At 46.3% G+C, this 21,208-nt stretch overlaps 1 protein-coding gene across 6 annotated transcripts in view; it reads right to left on the bottom strand.

Moving 5' to 3' along the window:
* The window catches only part of Foxn3 (forkhead box N3), a 379,981-nt gene that overhangs the window by 22,019 nt on the left and 336,754 nt on the right, over positions 1-21,208 (bottom strand). For 4 of the 6 annotated variants that reach the window (XM_077109127.1, XM_076849759.2, XM_076849761.2 and 1 more), the window contains one exon: positions 3,792-3,857. The exons of 1 other annotated variant lie outside the window; for it this stretch is intronic. In XM_077109127.1, coding sequence (XP_076965242.1) covers positions 3,792-3,857 — 66 coding nt within the window. The remainder of the gene's footprint in view (positions 1-3,791; positions 3,858-21,208) is intronic. One more of the 6 variants, XM_076849763.2, reaches the window with a different exon arrangement.

The following is a 21,208-nucleotide window of genomic DNA, read 5'->3' as shown; positions in this document are numbered from 1 at the left end:
CATGATGTCACCCCTCAGCACTTCTCTAACTTCCCTCTTGATATGGAATTTCCTTCATTTTTTTACAACTTCTAAAATTAACCTGGGAGCCCCTACGGCTGTCCTTGGAGAGCAGCCTGGCTAGCTCTGGCAGAGGCCATAAGATGAGCAGTCTGCGTCCCATCACACTGCTATGGTCCTCTGATCATATAATCCGTCCTTTTCCTGAAGGCGCCCTTCCTACCCACTGGCTTGGAAGCAGGCTGGGGAGCGGGGAGCTGGCGTGGCAGGACACAGTCTGTTTCCTGGTTGCTTTTTTTTGTGCTGCACCCCAGTGCCAGGAGGGGTGCAGAACACCGTCTCTCCCTCCCCACCCCAGGGTCATTTTGTTGTTTTGTTTATTATCTAGAGTTCGTCTCTGGGAACACTCCAACCAGGATTATATAAGCCTTTGAAGATGAGTAATGGTGATCTGGCTTCTCCTACTTAATAACAATTCCTCCACGGGGGTTCAAGATGACTCACAGGGTTTGTCACAGGAGAGCTGCAAGCAGGTGCTTAAGGAGATGCCAGAAGCTGAAATCAGTCTACACGGTCACTTTTCGGGGGGCAGGTGGGATAGGTGGGTGGATTTGACTCAAAGCATAATCCAGAGCTCAGAGGATAATGAACCTGCCGTGCTCGACACGGACTTCTGCAAGGAGCCTCCCAGGGAGCAAGTGGGACTCTGAGGACTCTCCTTACAGAATGTGTCCCATGCTGCAAACTGGCAAAGTCTGAAAAAGCTAATGTCACACGCGCTGCGGGTGCTGCCAGGGGGACAAACTGTCGGAGCTGAGTTTTTATTGGCGACACTCTGCTGCCTGATTGAAAGGGAAGCATCAGACTGCAATGAGAGGTGGCGGGACCCCCTGGAACTTCAGCTCCAGCAGTCCAGGATGTGGGGGGCTCCCCTGGGCAGTTTGGACCCCTTGGAGAGAAAGAAGCTTGCAGATGGGGGTTCTCACCAGCTTCTTGAGCAGCTCACTCTGTCCGACCTACTCAGCCTCAGACCCTGGACGGTGGCCAGCCTGCCAGCCCCGAGCTGGCTCTGCAGATGCTGAGCAAGGGAAGGAGGAGAGGGAGAGCTCTAAGTGGCTGCCATCTGGTGACCTGAAGTAGAGTGGCTACAAAGGGTGATGACAAAGGAAAAACCTTTCAAGGCACTCAGGCTGGCCTCCAACTGCTGGGCGGGAACCACGGCAGAGACCATGAGGGTAGCTCCCACTCAGACAGGGCCTCGGGCAGCTGAGAGGTGAAAATGGGGGCTATAAATAGCACTTCATCAGGAGGCTCTGCAGACAGGCCTGCCAGGCAGCCGCCCAGGGATCCAGGCAGGCTCTGGGCAGGCTAGAAACACGGGGAGCTCTCAGAGCCATGCTCCCCGCTCTGTGGGCAAGAGCAGGAGTCCCAAACCTGGGAAAGGCCTCTATGCAGGCCGCGCCCAGGGCCCCACGGCTGGCCACTGCCTCTACACATTTTGCCCAGGCTCACTTTTTCTAGGCCTGGTTCAACACTGGCAGGGTGGGGAATGGTGGCTTTGTTGTTCTAGCTCTGTCACCCTTCACCTAAAGGAGGCAAAGTACTGCCTCAGGCCTCAAAGCAAGATCCAAAGGAGGCAGCAAAGGAAAGGGGAGGAGGGCATAGGTGTGGGCGAGGAAGAGCTGGCTGAAAGCTGTGGTCCACTGCTGAAGCCAGTTACCGCTGGCGGTGTCTAGGGGAGGTCGAGGAGGGGCCACCTGGCTGTCTGGATGTCTCTTCACTCCCTTCCTACAGAGCTCGAGCTCCCATCTCTAAGGGCTTTACTGTCCATCTGCCCACCCCCACGCTTGCCCTTGACCTCCTGGAGGTCAGGTGGGAATACAAGGGTGAATACAAGGGTGGTGTCCCTAGCTCTCTGAGCAGCTTCTGCAGAGGATCTCTCGCTATGACCTTCGCAGGCATCCTGGTTCTTCCGTCTAGAGGGCCTTGGAGCCCCCACTTGGCCTGGGCCTTCCTGAAGGCTGAGGATGGACTCTTCCCACAGTGGAAATAGCCGAGGCTTTCTAAGAAAGCTTTCTAAGAATGCTCCTATACCTTTCAAACAGGAATGCTAAGCCTTTAAAAATCAAATTCGGCATTCCAACACAGATAGGCCTATGGCTTACAGAGAAGCCTGTAGTTGGAGGATTACTGGGAGGTTGAGGAGAGATTGCCCCTTAGCCAAGACAACACTCAACCCTTCAGTTAACCAGGAGTACCCCTTTCCTTTCCCACCTCTAATCCAGTAACACTGGCCTTTCACAGAAGATGCTGAGCATCTGAGAATGTTCCCTCAATCCCACTGCCTTTTCCAGAATCTCCATTATACCTCTCACTCCCAGCAAGCAGTTCATCAGAAGTGTTTATCTTTAAAGTAACAATCGCTTGTAGAGTGGTGGGGTGCTGGGGGAAGGGGCCTGAACCTCACACTGGTTCTGATGACATCAATGTTTCCACTAGGATGGGTTATGCAACTTGATGTTAGAAAGCATTTCAGCTTAACCTGATTACAATCTGGGCTGTAATTTTTCTACGGTGCCTCCTGAGAACGGAGGTTTTTAAGTATATATTTCTCTGAAACATAAAACATCACTCAAAAGCCATGTTTCAGGTTAATGGCTACAGTACGTCAGTTACACATCTGCCTAGTTGTGGGGCCTGCTGGTCAGAGCGACAGGAATGCTGGCAGTCAGGTTCAGCAAGGGCAGAATGGGAGTTGTGCACCCTCTCTGAGAACGCCTGGCTATGTCTCTTGGGTCTTTAAAAAGGAACAAAGAAAAACAGAGTCCAATTTCTTAAAGCGGTCAGGAAGGCTGGGAGAAGCAGAGAGCGATGAAAGGTGGTTTGAATCCCTGCATCAGTTCATAATGATACCTATTAAGGGCTTGGGGTTGGACCATTCCTGAGGACAACATTGTTCTCTAAAAGTGGGGCATTCCCATTGCTCAGGAGCCCACAAGGCCTCCTGAAGGAGGCAGAAGAACCAGTCACAGGAATGAGACAGGTCCCTATGACAAGCTGGGTAGATCCTAGTGACCAGATCTGTCTGCTAGGTGTGGGATGTGGGCCTAAGTCAGGAGAAAGAAGGGGCAATATCTTCACTTAAGGTCATTTTCATGGAAGGAGACTTCCAGAACTCAGTAGTCTAGCTCCAAAGATATGAATAAACCTTGGGTGGTAGGTAGAAGTGAAGTCCAAGTAAAGAAAAGAGTTATCTCAAACTTGACATTGCTCAATGGCCAAGAGAAGGTGAAGACAAGAACCCTGCTTGGCTAAATCAAGGAGTATCATGGCCTCATTTTCAAGTTAGTCCAAGATTGAACAGTCCAGACTTTTCAAAATGGCAGCCTGGCATTAATGAGGTCCTGGCAAGGAATGTCTAAAAAAATGGGTATTGCTTAGCACCAACATGGTAAGCTGGCTTCAAGGAGCATCTCCTACCAACTCACAGCAACAATTCCTACAGGAGAAAGGAAGTTCTCCCCACTGGGATTCATGATGGGGCCTATTTTTCTCTCCCCATGTTGTAAACCCTGAAATTCTATCAGAACTTCCTCATGTGTGCATTCATCCACAATGCTCGTGGCCACATGTCTGTATGTTTATGCATGTAACCATGCACTGCTGTAGTTTGTAAACTGACGACAAGGGAAGGTCTGCTTCAGCATTAGTTCCTCCTGTGGCCTGGGATATAAATAAGAAGGATAAGTTCAGAAACTATGGTGCTGTAGGCTATAGAAATATCTACTCACAACCTGCTTGTATCTCAGGGGGAGTATTCAAAAGCATCATGGCACTGGCAGCATCAATGTCAGGATCTGGAAAAATCAACCAATAAATAACATTATTTACAAAGGGGCCGGTGTGTGTGTGTGTGTGTGTGTGTGTGTGTTTATCCCTGTAAGTTACCGTTTATGAATGCAACAGAGGAAAAAAAAAGAAGAAGAAGAAGAAGAAGAAATCTGGGAACTAGATGAGCTGTCCCAAAGGTGACTTTCTTACCATTTGGATTTAAGAGGAAGAAAACATATTCTAGAAGGAGATTTAAGAAGCATGTTAGTAGCTTTTTCCCCCTAACCAGATGAGAACAGTCTCTTCTCATTTTGCTAATGTCATCATTTGCACTGTATGTTCCTGTAAGTTGCTGATCTGTGCTTTCCCTCAGCCTTTACCCTGTGGTGGAGGAGCAGGGGAGTCGGTGACAATGGGAATTTCAGCCACAGGAATCTTTATGAACTGGGGAAAGCGCACAGCATTGAGAGAAAGCATTAAATACACCTGCATCAACTGAGATACAAACAAGACATTTGGTCATTTCCACTGTCAGCAGAATGCAAATGACAATTTACGAGGTGTTGTGTGTGTACCGTGGTGGTGGAGGCATTAAAAAAAAAAGCACTTAAAATATAAAGAAAAATGTAAAGTTCTGATGTTGAGGGCTCAGTGCTTGTTTCTACATCTATTATTGCTTTTAATACGGGCAAAAAAAAAAAAATACCCATTATTTTATTGCTATAATTCTTAATAGGTTTCTGAATCCTTACCGATCCACCAGTTGACAGATGGCAGGTTATACAAAGCAGAGAAAAATATTATCCTTTTATAACTAAATTCATTTTCCTCTGAGAAACAGCAGCGCTGCTGCTATGGAAATGAAGGTCACCATGGCAACAGTAAACAACCCCCAAGAATGGTCACTGAATAGGCTGAAAAGAACATCTGCCCCAGCACAGCGTCCCAGCTGCCCTGGGGCGAAATTCGCTAATAGTGCGGTGATGCCCCGTGACAGAAGCTGCCGCCTGTGCCCTGTCCAAATAAATGAAGTGTGCAATTGAAGTCGACATCAAAATGCCTGCCCTTGCAGATTACCGCCTCCATGTCCGCTAAACCCGGTGACTAATGATGGGGGAGACGGGGGGCTCGCGCTTGTCAGTTTTTGTACAAATTACATACCAAAAAATTCAATTTACTACTAATGGCTCCATGGCACTTTATTTTGGGTATTATGTGAGAAAATTACTTTTTTTTTTACTGTTTTAAAAAGTACATTTTTCATACTTTATATGTGCAGTTTAATTCCAAGGGAGTAATGCGATGCAGTATAAAGACCCACGAGCGATTAATAACAGGGATAACGCTGATTTCAGAAGACAATGTCTCAAAAAGAAGTAAAGGAACTTTACTCTGCAGGCCCCCCCACTTTTTTTTTTTAACTTTGCCTGCAGGAAGCCTGTTAGTTATACTCCATAATGCAGTAAAAGTTCATTTTAATAAGTATATATATTGTGTGAGAAACAAGTAAATAAACTTATTTGGCAACTCCTGAGGTGAAATTCCTAAAACAGTCATCCCTCTCGACTAAAAGAAATACCCCCCACATGCATACATGTATGTACATGCACATACACACATACATAGAATGATTAATTGAAAAGCTCCAAGTTCTGCTCACTGCTCCCAGGCTCCCACCGCCCGGCTCCCTTCACCTCCCTACAGGTCCTGCTGTTGTTAGTAGTGTTGCTGGTACCCATGAGCCCAGAGAGACAAGCTCTGTGTTTTCCTCCTCCTATCCCTCCTTTCACAAAGGAGCCAAGAAAACAAGCTGCTGCTTCTCACCCAACAATGGTTCTGTGCCTTCTCTGAGAATTCAGATGCGACAGGTGACCTGCCATTGGCCTGAGTAGATGGTCTCACCTCCCAGGGAGACCAGGAAGTTTCCCAGCTAAGAGGAAATGCACCGAGACGTCAGGAACCTTTCCTATTAATTTTGCTAGTAAATGAAAGCTTTGTATTCTTCAAAAACACACTGGACCACAGGAGAAAGTCTGAGGGCCACAGATTAATAGAAGTCACGATGCAAGGAAGAGAACCTTAAAAGAAGAGGACCATCAACATTCACAGGATTTCAGGAGAACTGAAGCTTGGGGAGCCTGTCAGACCCACACAACAACCCCCTCTGTCACCCGCACCACCTAAGCCAAGCCAGGCAGATACACAAGTAGACAAGTACAGGTTGCTGGAAGATAAACTCCATCTTTCCTTCTAACCAGATATGCCATGCCCCAGGGCTCCACAGAGAACAATACTAATGCCGCCATGATACTCAGGCCAGTCTCCAGGCACAGTGTTCTCAAGGTCTGATTCCTGGTGCATTCCTACAGCCTTACCTTCTACGCTGAAAGACCCAAGTCCTAAGAAGCCTGAGGAAGAATTTTTGTAACAGGCTTCCAGGGCATGTTTTCATTTTTCTTGAGTAACTGTTGTGAAAGTATGTTTACAGGGAATTGCTAAACCATGCTCTGTGCAAGATAAGAGGTTATAGTTGTTCAACATTTTTGTTAACACTTGAAATTGTCGATCTTCAAAAATTTTCGCCATCTAGTGAACGTGCAATAGAATTAACTGTGTTTAAGTTTGTATTTCCCTGATAACAAGTTATATTGAGCATCTATTTATGTGCTCAGCAGTCACTTTTTCTTACAGGAAAAGTTGGCTCAAGACTTTTGCCCATTTTTTAAACTAAATTGTTCAATTTAATATTCAACCATAAGATTTCTTTAACTATTCTGAATATAAATACAAACTTGTGATACATATATACATATTTGTGATACACATAAATATTTATTCATGGCTTATCTATTCAGTTTCCTGATAGTACATTTCAGTAAGCAGAAACCTTTAATTCTTATGAAGTTCAATTTACCAATTTGTGCTTTTATAGCTTACTGTCTTTGGGTCTTCACTAAGGAATCAAGCCTACCTCAAGATTGCAAAGATGTGTTATGTGGCATCTTTTGTTTTCATTTGTTAGTGAACTTAATATAATATTATCTGGGTTCAATACCCACATTTACAGATAAAAGAAAATGGGGTAATCAACAGACCTCTTTACTTAACCAGTAAGCTAAGCACTGACCTTTTAGATTTGTTTAGGTCAATACCAGAAGGCCTTTATTTGGCTCCTAGTGTGACATACCTGTACGCTGGTCCCCACCCTGACACCCTCTGTGTGCCGTAGTCCTCAGAGGTAACCTCCCTTCTCTCCTACCCACAGTTGCTACAATGCTTATTATTACATATTATTAAAAGGCCTAAGTTTCTACTCTCCCTTTCAACGGTCATGAAAATAATGATGTTAAACGTAAAGAAATATGTTTCTGGTAGATATTACTTGATAAATATACGCCTTCTCTATGGACCCACTTCCAGACTCATATTTTCTTCTATATATGTCCAAAATTGTCTATGTAAGAACAAGGAGTGCCAGCACACATGGATTTATACTCAGGCACACAAATCTATTTTTTAGAAATCAGGTTTACAATAGTTCCCCCTCAGCTATGGTTTTGCTAAGCTTTGGTTTCCCATCATTTGGAATTCCTGAATGGACAATCCCAGAAGAAAATAATTCATGTCTTTTATTAGAGTACATTCTTATAATTATTCCATTTTGGTTTTAGCTATTGTTGTTAATCTTTTATAGTGATTAGCTTATAAATTAAATTTTGTCATTGGTAGGTTTAGGGGAAAATGCCAATATATACAGGAGGCAATACATCTGTGGTTTTAGCCATCCATTTGGGGTCATGGATGCCTTGAGATTGAGGGGAAATTACTGTATATGGAAAACAGTTTTCTGAAATTTCTTTAAAATCATTTTCACTTCAGCTTGGCACAGTGGCACACACCTATAATCCCCATGACTTGGGAGGCTGAGGTAGGAGGATCCCAAGTCTGAAGCCAGCCTTAGCAACCAGGCGACTCTGTGTCAAAAAAAAAAAAAAAAAAAAAAGGTGGCGGGGGTAGGGTGCTGATATATATACATATACATACACCACACACACACACAACAAATGTTGGCAAACCTTTCATATTAGTATAATTATCTAAAGATTTCTAGGGTGCTGCCTTACGGATAAAAACACACCTCACTGTTTGTGTGGGTGCTCTCTTTTCTTTAGATGGTGGATTTACCAAAAAGGCAGAAACAAAAATTTGAGCTGGTTGTGGAACCGGGGCCCAAATACACTGCTCTCCCACAGACCTGGGACCACTAAAGACACAGCCTCTACGCAGTCCTTCTAGCTGCTTCTTTCATCTCTCCCATGAAGACCAGCATGGCCCCAGCTCTCTCCTCTGCCCTCCACTGCCTCTCTCTCTGGGGCTCAGTCCCACTGCCCACCTTGGGTCATAAGCTGTTGTCATGAGCACTCTCTGGGTCTTCCTAAAACCCTCTCTGCCCAGGAGAGCCTGGTGAAGGTTTTCCACTTTGGGTAGTAGGAGTACATTCTGATAGAAGCCTCCCTTTTACAGAGAATATTTGTTTTGCAGTTTCTTGGCCAGAGTCATTTTTGGGGACAGAGGAGGTATTTGGGCATGGGGGATGCTTGTGCCTCGCAGGCATGGCTGATTCTGAAAGGCCATCCACCTAGGATGATGAGGGGGAGGGCAGTGATGGACCGAAGGATTTTTCCTGGCTTAAAGGGTGGTCCACCAGCCACCTCTCCAGATGGTTCAACCTGGTTTAGGATTAAAAAAAAGGGGGGGGGTATTTCATCCAAGAACTCTTTCTAGGAATGAAGATCCACTTGGCAGGAGTGTCCTCTGTGTTGTATTCTGGGGAGCCAGAGTGGGGAGCAGGGGAACAAGGAAGCATTGCCTCTTTCTCGTTGGATAGGTGATTCCTCCCAACTGTAGCCAACCTGGCATCCTAGTCCAGGAACCCAAGTCACTTACTATGGGTTAATTTAGTACAACAGGCAGCATGCTGTCATGGCTGCTTAATAGAGTTGCGACCACCATCAACACGGAGCCAATATCAAATCCTGTATTAAAAAGATTCCTCTGCTCATGCTTCAGTGACAATGCTCCTTCTCCTCTGGACTGGTTCCCAGTGGCCCACTTCAATTTTCATCTTTAATGCAGTTGTCTTATCACATTGCCTCTTCCCTGGAGTCCAAGACTGAAAAACACTCCCACCCCTTAAAGATGTTTTCAAATCCTCTCCTCTTGAACGGACACACACAACGATCCTAAGCTACGGTGAGAGAAGCAGGTGACAAAGGTTCCAGAATCAAGGATTCAGCTCTTTGGATTAAGAAAAATACTCAGCTTCAACTTCCAAGGTGTGGAGATGGTTCTTTCTGGGAAAGGACGAGGCTTTTGCTCTGTGTGGAGGATGAGAAAAACACCAGCCTGGCAGGAGGATCTGGAGGTTCCAGTTCCACATCTGCACCAGACTGGTTTTTTTTTTTTTTTTCCATTTCCTTCCATACTCTTCCTGGCTCTGCCTTTAATGTTCCTTGACTTCTTCCCTTTCTAATCTGTGGCTGCCAGGACTATGGGCCCGAAGAGGCACCAACCAAATGAGCCATCTGCTCCAAAGCCTCTGGAGGCAGCAAACACTCCCAGAAAGGCTGGGAGAATATACTACTGTCCCTGGAAAGCTGTGGCCCGTCATGATGGGCACCTGTAGGTCCACTCCAGAGCCACCCATCCAGGTTGGTGCAGGTATTTTGTGGGTTCCTGGTGTGATTTCTGTCTACATTCATCCCTTTCCTCTGGGATTTTGTACCAGAGAGAAGTGATTCATAGAGGTCATGTATTTTAACAAACTAAGAATATGAAAGCCAACAGGAAGTCCCTGGTTTAATTCTCATAGGCCGGCCTCAAAAGAATGTGAGGGACGACCGACCTTGGCATCATTTTGACTCAACAAAATGATGACAGAACATTCTCCATATGGAAAGCCCAAGACGACAGCCATGACTTCTTAGAAATCATTTAGTTTCCCATAAGGCTAATGTGTTTCTTTCTTTCTTTCTTTTTTCCCCCCTCTTTCTGCTCTCCTTTACATAGGAAGTGTTTTACAGGATGAAAAGAGATCATTATGTAACTGAATAAAAAATTACCTAGGAACAAACAAAATAAACAATGACACACACTTGGACGGAAATTTTCAGACATAAGAACATAGGTACACTGTGCACACGCACATACTAAGATGCTCATACTCTCTCCCACGTTCTCCCCTAGAAAGTGAACTGTACAAGGACATCTCCTCCTTGCTCTCCTCCTAGTCCCAGCACCTAGCCTAGTGTTAGGAACCTAATGGGGTGCAGATAAATAGCTACTGAATAAATGAATGAGTGGTTCATCCAGTCTGCTGCTCAGCTGACTCTAACTATCTGAAGCTCAGCACTACGCTGGGGGAGATGACCTCAGGGTATAAGATCAACCCTAGGTGACAGAGGTTTTTTTTTGTTTTTGTTTTTTTTTCAGGGAATTCTGATACATGGGAAAGGTGCAGAACCACCTTTAAGAGCAAATCAAGGGTCTGTGAATACCATCCAAAGAAATCCACTGAGGAAGACAAGTCCGCCCCTGGTATCCTTTTTCATTTATGATTTCACTGGATCTCTTTGCTTTGAAACATCTTTCTCCATTTTCTACAATTCTGTGTAAGAGTGAATACATCTGAAAGTATTTGCTTAAAAATGGAGAGAAAAAAAAAGTGACTTATTTAGGGCCAAGGGGACAAGAAACAAATGAAACAAAGAAACAAAGCAAGCGGCACATTTCCCGGGGACCTGAGTACATCTGCTTGGTTTCATCTATCATCACCTTACTAAGCCACTGTTTCTCAGGCGGGGGAAATTCCGCACTCCAGCCCAAAGATGTATGGCCATGTCTGGAAACATTTTTGATTGTCATGACTAGGCGGGAGGGGAAGTGCAGCCCTGGCACCTCATGGGTGGGGAGGCCAGGGACATTGCCCAGCATTCTACAGGGTGCAGGAGAGTCTGCACCACCAAGCACTATCCAGTCCAGAAGGGGGGTTTGACAAGCCCTGTCTGTGCTACACTCATAGATCCATGAGCTGGGGTTGGCAAACGCAGCTTCTGGAACAACTGTCTCAAATAGAACGCCATCAAGAGATAATACCATTCATCTTGTTGATGTCTTTAATTCCACTCTTCTTTTTTTGCAAGATCCCTAGGTGCAAGTTAAGACAGACAGAATATCTACACTTGCAGCTTTGAAACCACTGAACAGTCGTACCCTTTGGCGCTTGCTGCAGTAGATCAAGACATCTCAAACGGCTGCCTCTGATCCGGAAGGAGAAAGGGGAGGTGCAGTGAGCTCTAGTGATGTCACTGGACACCAACACTCTGTCCACTTCCAAAGGGGAAGAAGTTGTGATGTGAGGAGCAACAGGGATGAGGTGGGAAACGCGAGGAAGGATTCACTGCGCATGTGCAAATGTCCAATGGGTTCTCAGGGAGACTGGGGGAAAGTGACACCACAGAGCCCGGCGGACAGCTTCAGCATGGCCAGGGTTTTAGCGAATGAAAGACTCACACAAATAGATGCCCAGTTGTGACTTCAAACATCTTCTTCACGATGAGAGCTGGATATACAGAATACCAAAAATGGCCTGTCTGCCCCCAAAAAATGAGCCAAAAGAACACTTGAAACTCCCTGTTGCTCCAAAGGCACCAGGAGAGTGAGAACCAACCATCAAACTCATGGGAACCAACAGCTGACTGTTGGACCAGAAAGGTGACCCATGTCCTGCTGGGGTGAGGGAGGGCGGATCACACACACGCAGCATTCTGGGTGCTATCAGGCTCCCAGTCATGAGTCTTTTGAGTTGTTCTCAGCTTAAAAAGAGTGACTAGTGAGCTCCAGACGAGGATTTTACTGGGCCTGAGGAGCAGAGTCACCATCGACTCTGCGCATGAGGAATGCATTACAGCTCCCAACCCAGGGTGTCTTCTAACTTGGATCAATGACCCATTTATTGCCCCTAACGCCATTTCCTGCAGAAAGAGATCCTGGAAGGAAGTGCATCCTGGCTGGGAGTCAGATGCCCGGGTCTGTGGTCTCTGGAGGTCTCGGAGGAGCCCTATGTCTAACCTGGCACTAGGGTGGGGGTTGGCCTCCCTGACACTCATCATTATTGCCATTGCATCTCTGCTGGAGCAGCAGGGGAGCACGCTGACACTCCCCACCCGGGTGCCCCCCACTTCGGTTTTCTTCCCACAAGAGCTGCTTTAACTCTGATGTCTTCTGGGCCCTTTGATTCTACTTGTTCCTTTCTGAGGAGAGGTCCACGTTACGTGCTCATTTTTTTACTGCTGTTTTTGGGCTCCAGCCCTTTGCTGAAGGGTCACCCCAACTCCCCTTAAACCGGGTAGGCTAATTTTCCTAATGGTGACTGCCTACCCCTTTATCACCTTTGACTGGTTGATGGAAGTCTTTCTAGAAGCTACCTGAGAGTCCACAGAGAGGAACCATATGGGCTAAAACTAAAATATCAGAACTTGAAGACCAGGGCACAGGCAACAGGTGACCCAGAACAAGTTATGTCTTTGTCCCAGGTATCGTGGGACAAGACTTTTATTTTAGAGGCAAGATTCTTTGGTTAGTCCTGATTGGCTCATTTGATGTGCTGTGTTGTACTTATCTTTGGAGTTTTGTTTTTTTTTTTTTAAATAATTTTTTAACTTCTTGTGGGAGAAAGTCTTATAGACCTCAGAAGGCCCTTCCCCTCTGCAACTCATCCAGTTGTAAATCTCTATTCACTGCTTCTCTGGTTTCTGCCTCCTGGGCCACCCCTCTCCGGGAATACAGCAACTGATAGCCATGAACAGAGGGGACACTGAAGGATGATGACACGCTGCAGCCCTCCAGGCTCTGGAATCCTCTGAAAACCTTCTTCTTTCTTCAACTAGTGATACAGCCAGAGCTTATCACCCAGGAAGGGACGGGAGCCAGCCCTGGGTGCACAATAGCTTCCCCTGGAGCAGGAACAAGATGAGCCCTGAGATCCTCAGAACCTGGCCACTCTTGTGTCTAGGAGGAAGCAAGTGCCAAGCCCAGAAGCCAGAGTCAGAACCAGAAAGACACTGGAGATAGTGTCCCCAGAGGGACAATCAGACCACCAGATGGCTGGCAAATAACTGTCAGGGAGAGCTGGGGGCCCAGCAATGCCTGGATTCCACGCTGTTAGCCTGCCTTCTCCAGAGCCCAGGTCTCCCCCCACCCACCATCACTTCTCCCCTCCTATGGGAAGATCAGCCCCTGCTCAGTCCCTGCCCAGAGGCTCCATCTTCCTCTGTAAAGGGCTGGGGTTGCTGGCAACCTGGCACCAACTCTCCCTTGGTGACAGAGGTTCCCATGGTGGCCTGGCCCCTGCTGGGAGTAGCAGCGCCGGTAAGCGCTGACAATTGAATAATTCCACTTGCACTTCATTAGCTGTCTTCATCTGGGCACATGTGCCAAGCCCCTTTTCCAGGAGCCAAGAATCCGTCTTGGAGTGACACTGGCAGGTGTGTGAGTGAAGGGATCACAGCTCAGAACCCTGGCGTCGGTGCCCCGAGACACGCCTCCTCTCAGAGGAAAAGTCACAAGATCACCCAAGAACTCACTTTGGAATCTGGTTGCTTGAACCTTGTTTGGGTCATCTTACTGAAGGATCAGAAGGGGACAGATCCAACCAGCTCTCCTTCCTGATGCCCCCAAACAGGCACCCAGACACTACAACCACCCCCAGTACAACCAGGCTTCCTCTGATAAACAAGTCCTCTGAAAACCCATCCCCTCTTTCTCCCTTAGAGACCTGACCTTTGGGTTACAAAGAGGGACCCAAGTAGAGGAAAGCGTATGTCCCATTAGAGACTCAGGGTCCTTATCCCACTTCAGTCTGTGTCTACCACAGTGAAGACCCCACAGGCCCTTGGGATGACGGTACATTCTCCTAAGGAGCGGTGCTGGACACTGTTGATGTCTCCTCCACTGTTACTCCGGAATGAACCTGGGGCTGCTGATTCTAGCAACAGGACTACAGGTCACTGAGCTCTGTGCAGGGCTCAATTTAAACACTAAGACTTTTACTCTTTCTGGTCTAATCGTGGCTCCTGGAAGGACCTGCTTCTCTTAGGGGCTACACCGCTGTAGGTGAGGAGATCATAACAACTGTCACTCATTCAGTTCTCCTTGGATAGCACATACTCCACTGGATACAAAGAGATGGTGGTACCACCCGTCCATTCGTGCAAACAAAACTTATCATTAAACTGTTCATGAGTAGTTCATTTTAGATACAGTTAAGTATGGAAATATACAGATTCAAGATTAAGGCTATAAATAAAGGACATGGAAATAAAAGGATTCCGTTTTTCACCCGACAAGATCTAAGCACAACACTGTACTGTTGGAAGAGAAATGAGAAGGAGCCCATCATACTTCCAATCCTGCAGGAGACTCTTTTCCATCTTGGAAGCAGAAGATCCCAGGAAGCCAATGGGCAAGGAAGTTGGGAATGAACAGTTTGGGTTTAAGATTTAGCTTAACCATAAAGCAACAAGCTGATCTTTTGGCAGGCTAATGGGAAATGGGTTCTAAAAACAGCCTCCAGAGAAGTTTCCAGAAGGTTATTTTTAAGGGGGAGCGTGTATCAGGGATTGAACTCAGGGGCACTCAACCTGAGCCACATCCCCAGCCCTATATTGTATTTTATTTAGACACAGAGTCTCACTGAGTTGCTTAGGGCCTTGCTAAATTGTTGAGGCTGGCTTTGAAGTCTTGATCCTCCTGCCTCAGCCTCCTGAGCCACTGGGATTACAGTCATGTACCATCACACCCAGCTCTACAAGGGTTTTTGAGAGAGGCTGCATCCCTAGAATAAGAATTTTGCCTATTACGGGTCTACTTTGATGGATCCCTCTTTCTTTGGATATGTTTGATTGGGGGAGGGAAAGAGGAGAAGAGGGAAAAGGAGTAGGAGGAGGAGAAGAAGAAGAATAAAGAGAAGAATTTCTTTTTTTCAGCTACACAGCATATGTGGTTTCTATGGACTGAATATTTATGTCCTCTGAATTCATGTATTGATACCCAAACACCAACGTGATAGTGTTAGGAGGTGGGCCTTGGAGAGGTGACCAGGTCCTCTCAGGAAGGTGAAGTCCTTGGGATGGGATTATCGTCTTTATAAAAGAAGCTCCAGAGAGCTGGCTTGCCTCTTCCACCACAGCAGGATGCAGCAGGGAGGTGCCATCTATGAACCAGACTTGGGCCCCCATGAGACATGGAATCTGCTGGAGACTTGACTTTTTCAACCTCCAGAACTGTGAGAAGTAATTTTCTGCTGCTTATAGGCTACCTGGTTTGTGGAATTTGGCTGTAGCCACCTGGATGGACTAGGATAGAGGGGAAACATCCAGAACAGCAGCACCAGCACGAGGGAGTTTTCCACGGAATGAAGTCCATCCAGGCCTGGAAGTTGGGCGCCTGGAAGAAGGTGGGTTCAGGCCAAACCTGACCTCCTCCTGCCGATGCCATGTATTTGGCTCAGAATTGTAAACGTTGAGCCAAGGAAAGGTTTTTCAGTTTACATCTGGGGCACACTGCTTTTGGAAAAGCCAAGAGGGTTGGACAAACACCAGACAACAGGACAAACAGACCCAGCCAGAAGGAAAGGTAACATCAGCCAAGGGTGACGGTGTGGGCGGGGGCTGCGGAAGGGCCAAGACACCTGGAGGGGAGCTCTGCAGGTCGGCCTGGCGAGTGGGGGCCAGGTTACTTCACCAGAGCAGCTGGGCTCGCTCTCTCACCAGGAACCCACATTTCCTCATTCAACAGGAGGAGACAAAAAAAAAAAAAAAAAAAAAAAAAAAGCTGCAGCAAATATTGTACAAACAAAACCAGACAAAGAAAATTAGAAAGCGGAGAAGGAAAAAATCCACCGCAGCCAAGGGCTACCAAGGCGTACGGTACCTGCATCTTCTCCCACCCTTTGAAGATTCTTCTAGAAAGGGGTTTAGCATGGTTTTCGACAAGCTTGTGCTGAGCCCAATGTCTGCCCAGGAACCCCCAGGCTTCAGCAGTGCCGGAGGACAGCGTGGCTACTGCACTTTTAGGGTAAGGCTTTGGGGGTGAGTGAGACGCTCAGATAGACAGCTCAGCCTGTTTTTAAGCACATTGATCTTCCCAGCTCATCGTGTTCTGAGGAAACCTAGGGAGCATGCTCCAGTGAGCTCTTATCCCTGGGATGCTTGGCGACAGGCATCTGGCCCACCCTGCTAGGCCAAGTGGGCAGGGGGAGTCTACTGCTGCCAGCCTAATGCCCCCCAGATGACTACTGCTCCAGAGTGTGACTCTATGGGGGTGTGTAGAGGGTGGGGTGGGAAGGACAGGACATGGAAGAGAGGGGTAAAGATGGAGCATACTCTTGCTGTGCTTGGCATGTCCATTGATGGTACTAAGGAGAAAAATGGACTGTTCTAAGAAATGACACCTGGAGCCTGGTGCACCCCCTGAGCAATACTCCTCAGAGAACCCTATAGACGGCCTCCTCGAAGTAAGGCTCCCAAATCCCTTGTGGAACCTGACAGTTGGTGCCATTATGATCAGGGGAGAGATCAGAGGGACTAGGGACAGAGGGATGGCTGGCCATGCCTGCACACACCGAGGCAAGGAACACGGGGCTGCCCAGTGCCACTGCGCAGGAAGCCTTCCTGAAAACCTCCACCCACAGCAGTGTCCCCCTCCCCAGATGTCTGCAGCTCTTGTTACTGTCACCTGCCCTGGAGTGTCTTCTCCTTGTACCTGCAGAGTCTCACCAAGGGGTTGACCTCACCTGATGGTAGGGTCAATCTGAGCCCTCTCCATAGATCTGTAAGAATTCACCCTCTGGAAAAACATCACTGCTCTGAAGAATTTGCTAACATGCTTTTCATTTGCATTCTGGGGGAAAAGAAGGTGTTCCTTGGGCCACTAAGTTCTTGGTTTGGGAAGCATGCTAGAGTCAAGAGAAGGAGCAGCACTGAGAGCCACAGGTGGCTGCCCCACACCTCGGGCAGAGTGAGCCAGAGTTTCAGGTTTCTGCACAGAATGAAGAAGAGGAGGAAGAAGTCCGTTGAACTGGCATACAGGGTTTGCAGCACACAAGCATGGCCACCCTCCTGGACCTGATGGACAGCTTACAAGGAAGGGTCTTCTGATCCTCAAGGAATGGATTTTGAAGGGTATTCCACTCAGTCCACTCTGACCAGCTTCTAGGCTCTGCCACTTCCAGAACCTACCCCATTCTTCAACCACAAAGACCTCCTTGAGGTTAACTCAAGCAGGACATTTCCATATCCTGGGTTCATCCTGTAACACTCACTTCATAGGGTCAAAGAAACACCGCCTACCAGAGGGGCTTAGCATTTAAAAATGTAGTGTGCTTCTGAGCAACAGGTTCATCTAAAGAAGTTCTGTGTTATCAAGGTACTAAGAATTAATTTGGTAGAGCCTGAGATCGGTAACAAAATCAAGAGACCATGTGATTAAAATTACTGGTAGCAACAGACTGTCATCTCTGAATGTCATTTCCCACTAAAGAAATAAGCACTCCCATATGGCACAGAAACCGTATAAGATAAGCCCAGAGGACTTTGTCATACCTGATGACGAGGATGCCATCAGAGTCTACTGAGGCATGTCCTAAGGGTTCAAATCTACTTGAAGCCCTTCCCACTACCCAAAGATGGGGTGAACTCAGCTCCCACCAGGAGAACAATTGCATTGCATTAAAACGCATCAAACATACTTAACCTAAAAGTTTGCAGTGATATTTAAAAGAATGCTAAAACTCATCGGTCGTCTTTGGGAAGTGCTGGGAACTGACTCATTCTTCTGGAAACTGCTAAAGGGAAGAGGCAAACAGCTGCTCTGCCTTTCCTGGGTACACCAGGCGCTAAGTGATCGATGGGAAGTTTCTCTTTACAATGTATTCGAGGTCACCTCAAGGAGGAATGATGAAACTGCAACTCCACTTTGCAGCCCCAATGAATGAATTTATCTAACAGTGATCACAAATGCTAATGACAAGAAGAAACACTTAGATACAACGTTTCACCCACCTGATGGTGGTAGGACACCCCGCTTAAAAGTAATCTTACGGAAAAATCTCTAGTGTTCAATCTGAATCTCCTCAAGCTTCCACAGCAATGTTTCTCAGGCAGGACTATGTACTCCTGGGAACACCTGGCAATGTCTGTAGTCACTGATGTTTGCTGTGCCTGGTGAGTGTGCTCCAGTGTGTGTGTCCATACTTGCACACTACTGGCATCTAGTGGGTAGAGACCAAGAGTGCTGATAGGACATGTTCTACAAGACACAAGACAGACCCCCCCACTGCTCCCCAACAAAGAATTATCTGACCCCAAACATCATGTGCCAAAGTTAAACCACCCTTCTCTAAGTCTAATTATTGATTTATTAAAAAATTCAGGGGACCGAGGAACATGCTGAATGACGATACAAGATAAATCAGAAGAATCCAGATGATAGGGAACTCAATAGACCAAACAACCGAATCTCTTAAAAAATAATAGTGTCAGGGACTGGGGCTGTGGCTCGGTGGCAGAGCACTTGCCTAGCACATGTGAGGCACTGGGTTCAATAGTCAGCACCACATAAAAATGAGCAAATAAAGTAAAGGTATGAAGTCCACCTACAATTACAACAACACAATAGCGTTATCAGCAGTCAAGAAAAAAAGGACAAAGTAGAGACAAATACAGAAGGAGACCCTAAAGAGGGGACCAGGAGGGATGGATCAGTAATTATAAGGTATGCAACGCTGCCTGGTTTTTGATTAAAAAAAAAAAAGGGATTTAAAAGAATTATAAACAATTGGAAAAATGTAAACATTGATGAAGTATCAGGTAATTATTAAATTTCTAAGATGTGCTATTGACATTGTGGCTGTGTTAAAAAGAATCTCTACATTTTTAAAATAACAGACCGCAACATGTGCAGGAATTATGCAATAATCCCCATCACTGGGGGGAGGGGTAGAGGTGGCAGGACTGAGGGAAAATACACATGAAATCGACGTGCCAAGGTGTGGTGGTGGCGACAGGAAGGCAATTTGGGGACTCTGGGTTCTCTTTTTGCAGTACACTTGAGATAGTCTATAATAAAAAAGTTTTCATAGTTTGAAGAAAATAGTGGCAGAAAACATGAGAGCAACTGTAAGAGAGGTAGAATGTGGCCTTTGTCAATAAAAATAGGGCCTGTGACATGAGCTCCAGGTGACATGGGTTGTGACAAGGCCACTGAGGCAGACAGATGAGGTCTAGACTCACTAAAGTTTTATTTCCCTCTTGAACAGTTAAATCTGACCTTCCACTCTCATGTGTTAACCAGTGTCAACCTGAGGCTTCAACAGCAGGAAGGCCAGTTGGTGCAGGCCAGGAGAGGGCTGGGGGAGGGGACAGATGTTCACACTCTTCTGACCCCTGCAGGCAATTAACTTATACTCCCAAGCAGGAGGTGCCATTATCTTTAACTCGGTGGGCCTAACTGTATATAATTAGAGGTCATAATTACAGTTCTCTTTTTAAAATGTGACCATAGTGTCCAAATTGACCTCTTGTGGTGGCCTGGCCTACCCGCTGGGAAGTACAAAAAAGGAGGCCCCAGGCTTCACTCCACAGCCTTACATGATGGGCAGACCAGGGTCCCACGGAACTTCAAGGCCAAACATCCACACTTACTCCCTGGGGAACTTTCTATCAGCTTGGGGTTTCCTAAGCATCACTTTTCACAGAGAAATATTTTATTTCTTTAAAGACCCAGACTGGTCAGAGCTTTCACACTCTTTAGACCACGGGGAAACGGGAAATGCAACCGTTCAAATTAATATGCCAGCAATTCTGTGCCTCTACTGTCTAATTATCCATGAAATGACCAAGCTGAAAAGATCAATTTCTGATCAGCTTTCCACTGAAGCATTTTGTTAAGTTGTATGGGGACTGTACTTCACTTAAAAACGCTGATTTATTATCCGTTTATTACATCTTAGAATCAGCTCCATCTAGCAATATTTCCAAATTAGCCCAAATCATGATCTAGAATGAATCCTTGGGCAGGGAAGTCAAACCTACCTGGACTTTCTTGTTGGCAGACTGCAGACAGCTCTGCCCAGGAAGTGTCAGAATTTTGTGAGCTGAGAAAGATCCTCCGTCAAGGAAAGGGATAGGCAGGCCTGGAGGAGTGAAAGACCTCTCCCTGAGAGGGCGGGCTGGCAGGGGGTTAAACAGGAGACAGGAGCCAAGCCTGACCCCATCTCTAGCCCCATGCTGCTTGCCCTCTTTACCTGTCTCTTATGCATCAAAGAGGTTCTATCCTGTAAGACAGGATGGTTATCAGTTCATCGTATTAAACAAGATGAAACAAGTCCTCTCAATTGCCTCTCCTAACCACAACGACAACCCCTCTAGGGTGAAATTGGGTAACTGTTGCCTTCCCTGGATGTTTGGTAGAGTAAGCTTTTTGTTACCCTAAAACACTTCAAGCTCACTGGATAGTCCAGAAATACATAGGATAAAAGCAAATGAGATGACAGAAAATCCAAAACATTTTATGACCAAATTGTGACCATCGCCTTCTTTGGTGGCCAGTGCTAATCCTAGTCCCTACTTCCAACACGAAGCCCAGGCAGCTCATCTGTGCCTGAATTTCACTTTTTAGGAGCATCTGCCTCTTAGCTTTCACCAATAGCCCATAAACCGTCCTGACAAAGAGCCAACTGCTTTCCAACAGTATTTTAAATCCTCAGCCAATGCTTGAAAAATTGCAGAGAGATATGGCAGCACTCGCTAATCTCTTCCTGGCTGAAAAGAGTTAGAGAACATTCCAAAGTTTGATATAAGCTGTTGCAAATGGCTAACAGACAATATCACGTCACAACATTCACACAGCCCCGAGGTGATTCCCTCTTGGAGGCATGGGCTTCAAATAAATGGTCCTGGGAAACAGAGTTTTAGCAGTAGACTTTTCTTGAATAGAACAGCCTGGAAGTGAATGATGGCTCTCTACATTGGTAAAAGCTTCTTTATTCAGAAAAGAGAAACTTAGCCTCTATTCAGAGGTGTCCAAAACTAGAGTTTAAGTAGAATAATTGCCTTCCTGCTTTTATAGATGTGTCACTACTAAGAAATACTACTTTACTACTATTTTCTTTTGGTTCAGCAAAAGAAAGCAAAGGAACAAGTGTAAATTCATCACAACAAAGGTACTTAATTGAGACCAGTGCATTTGCATCTCAATGCAAAGTCCCTGCCCCACACACCAATGGGACAGCTTTGATAAAGTTGTAGTGGATAAAGGA

The sequence above is a fragment of the Callospermophilus lateralis genome, chromosome 3 (genome assembly GCF_048772815.1).
Source record: "Callospermophilus lateralis isolate mCalLat2 chromosome 3, mCalLat2.hap1, whole genome shotgun sequence".
Lineage (NCBI taxonomy): Eukaryota > Metazoa > Chordata > Mammalia > Rodentia > Sciuridae > Callospermophilus > Callospermophilus lateralis.
This window is presented reverse-complemented; position numbering and strand designations above follow the sequence as displayed.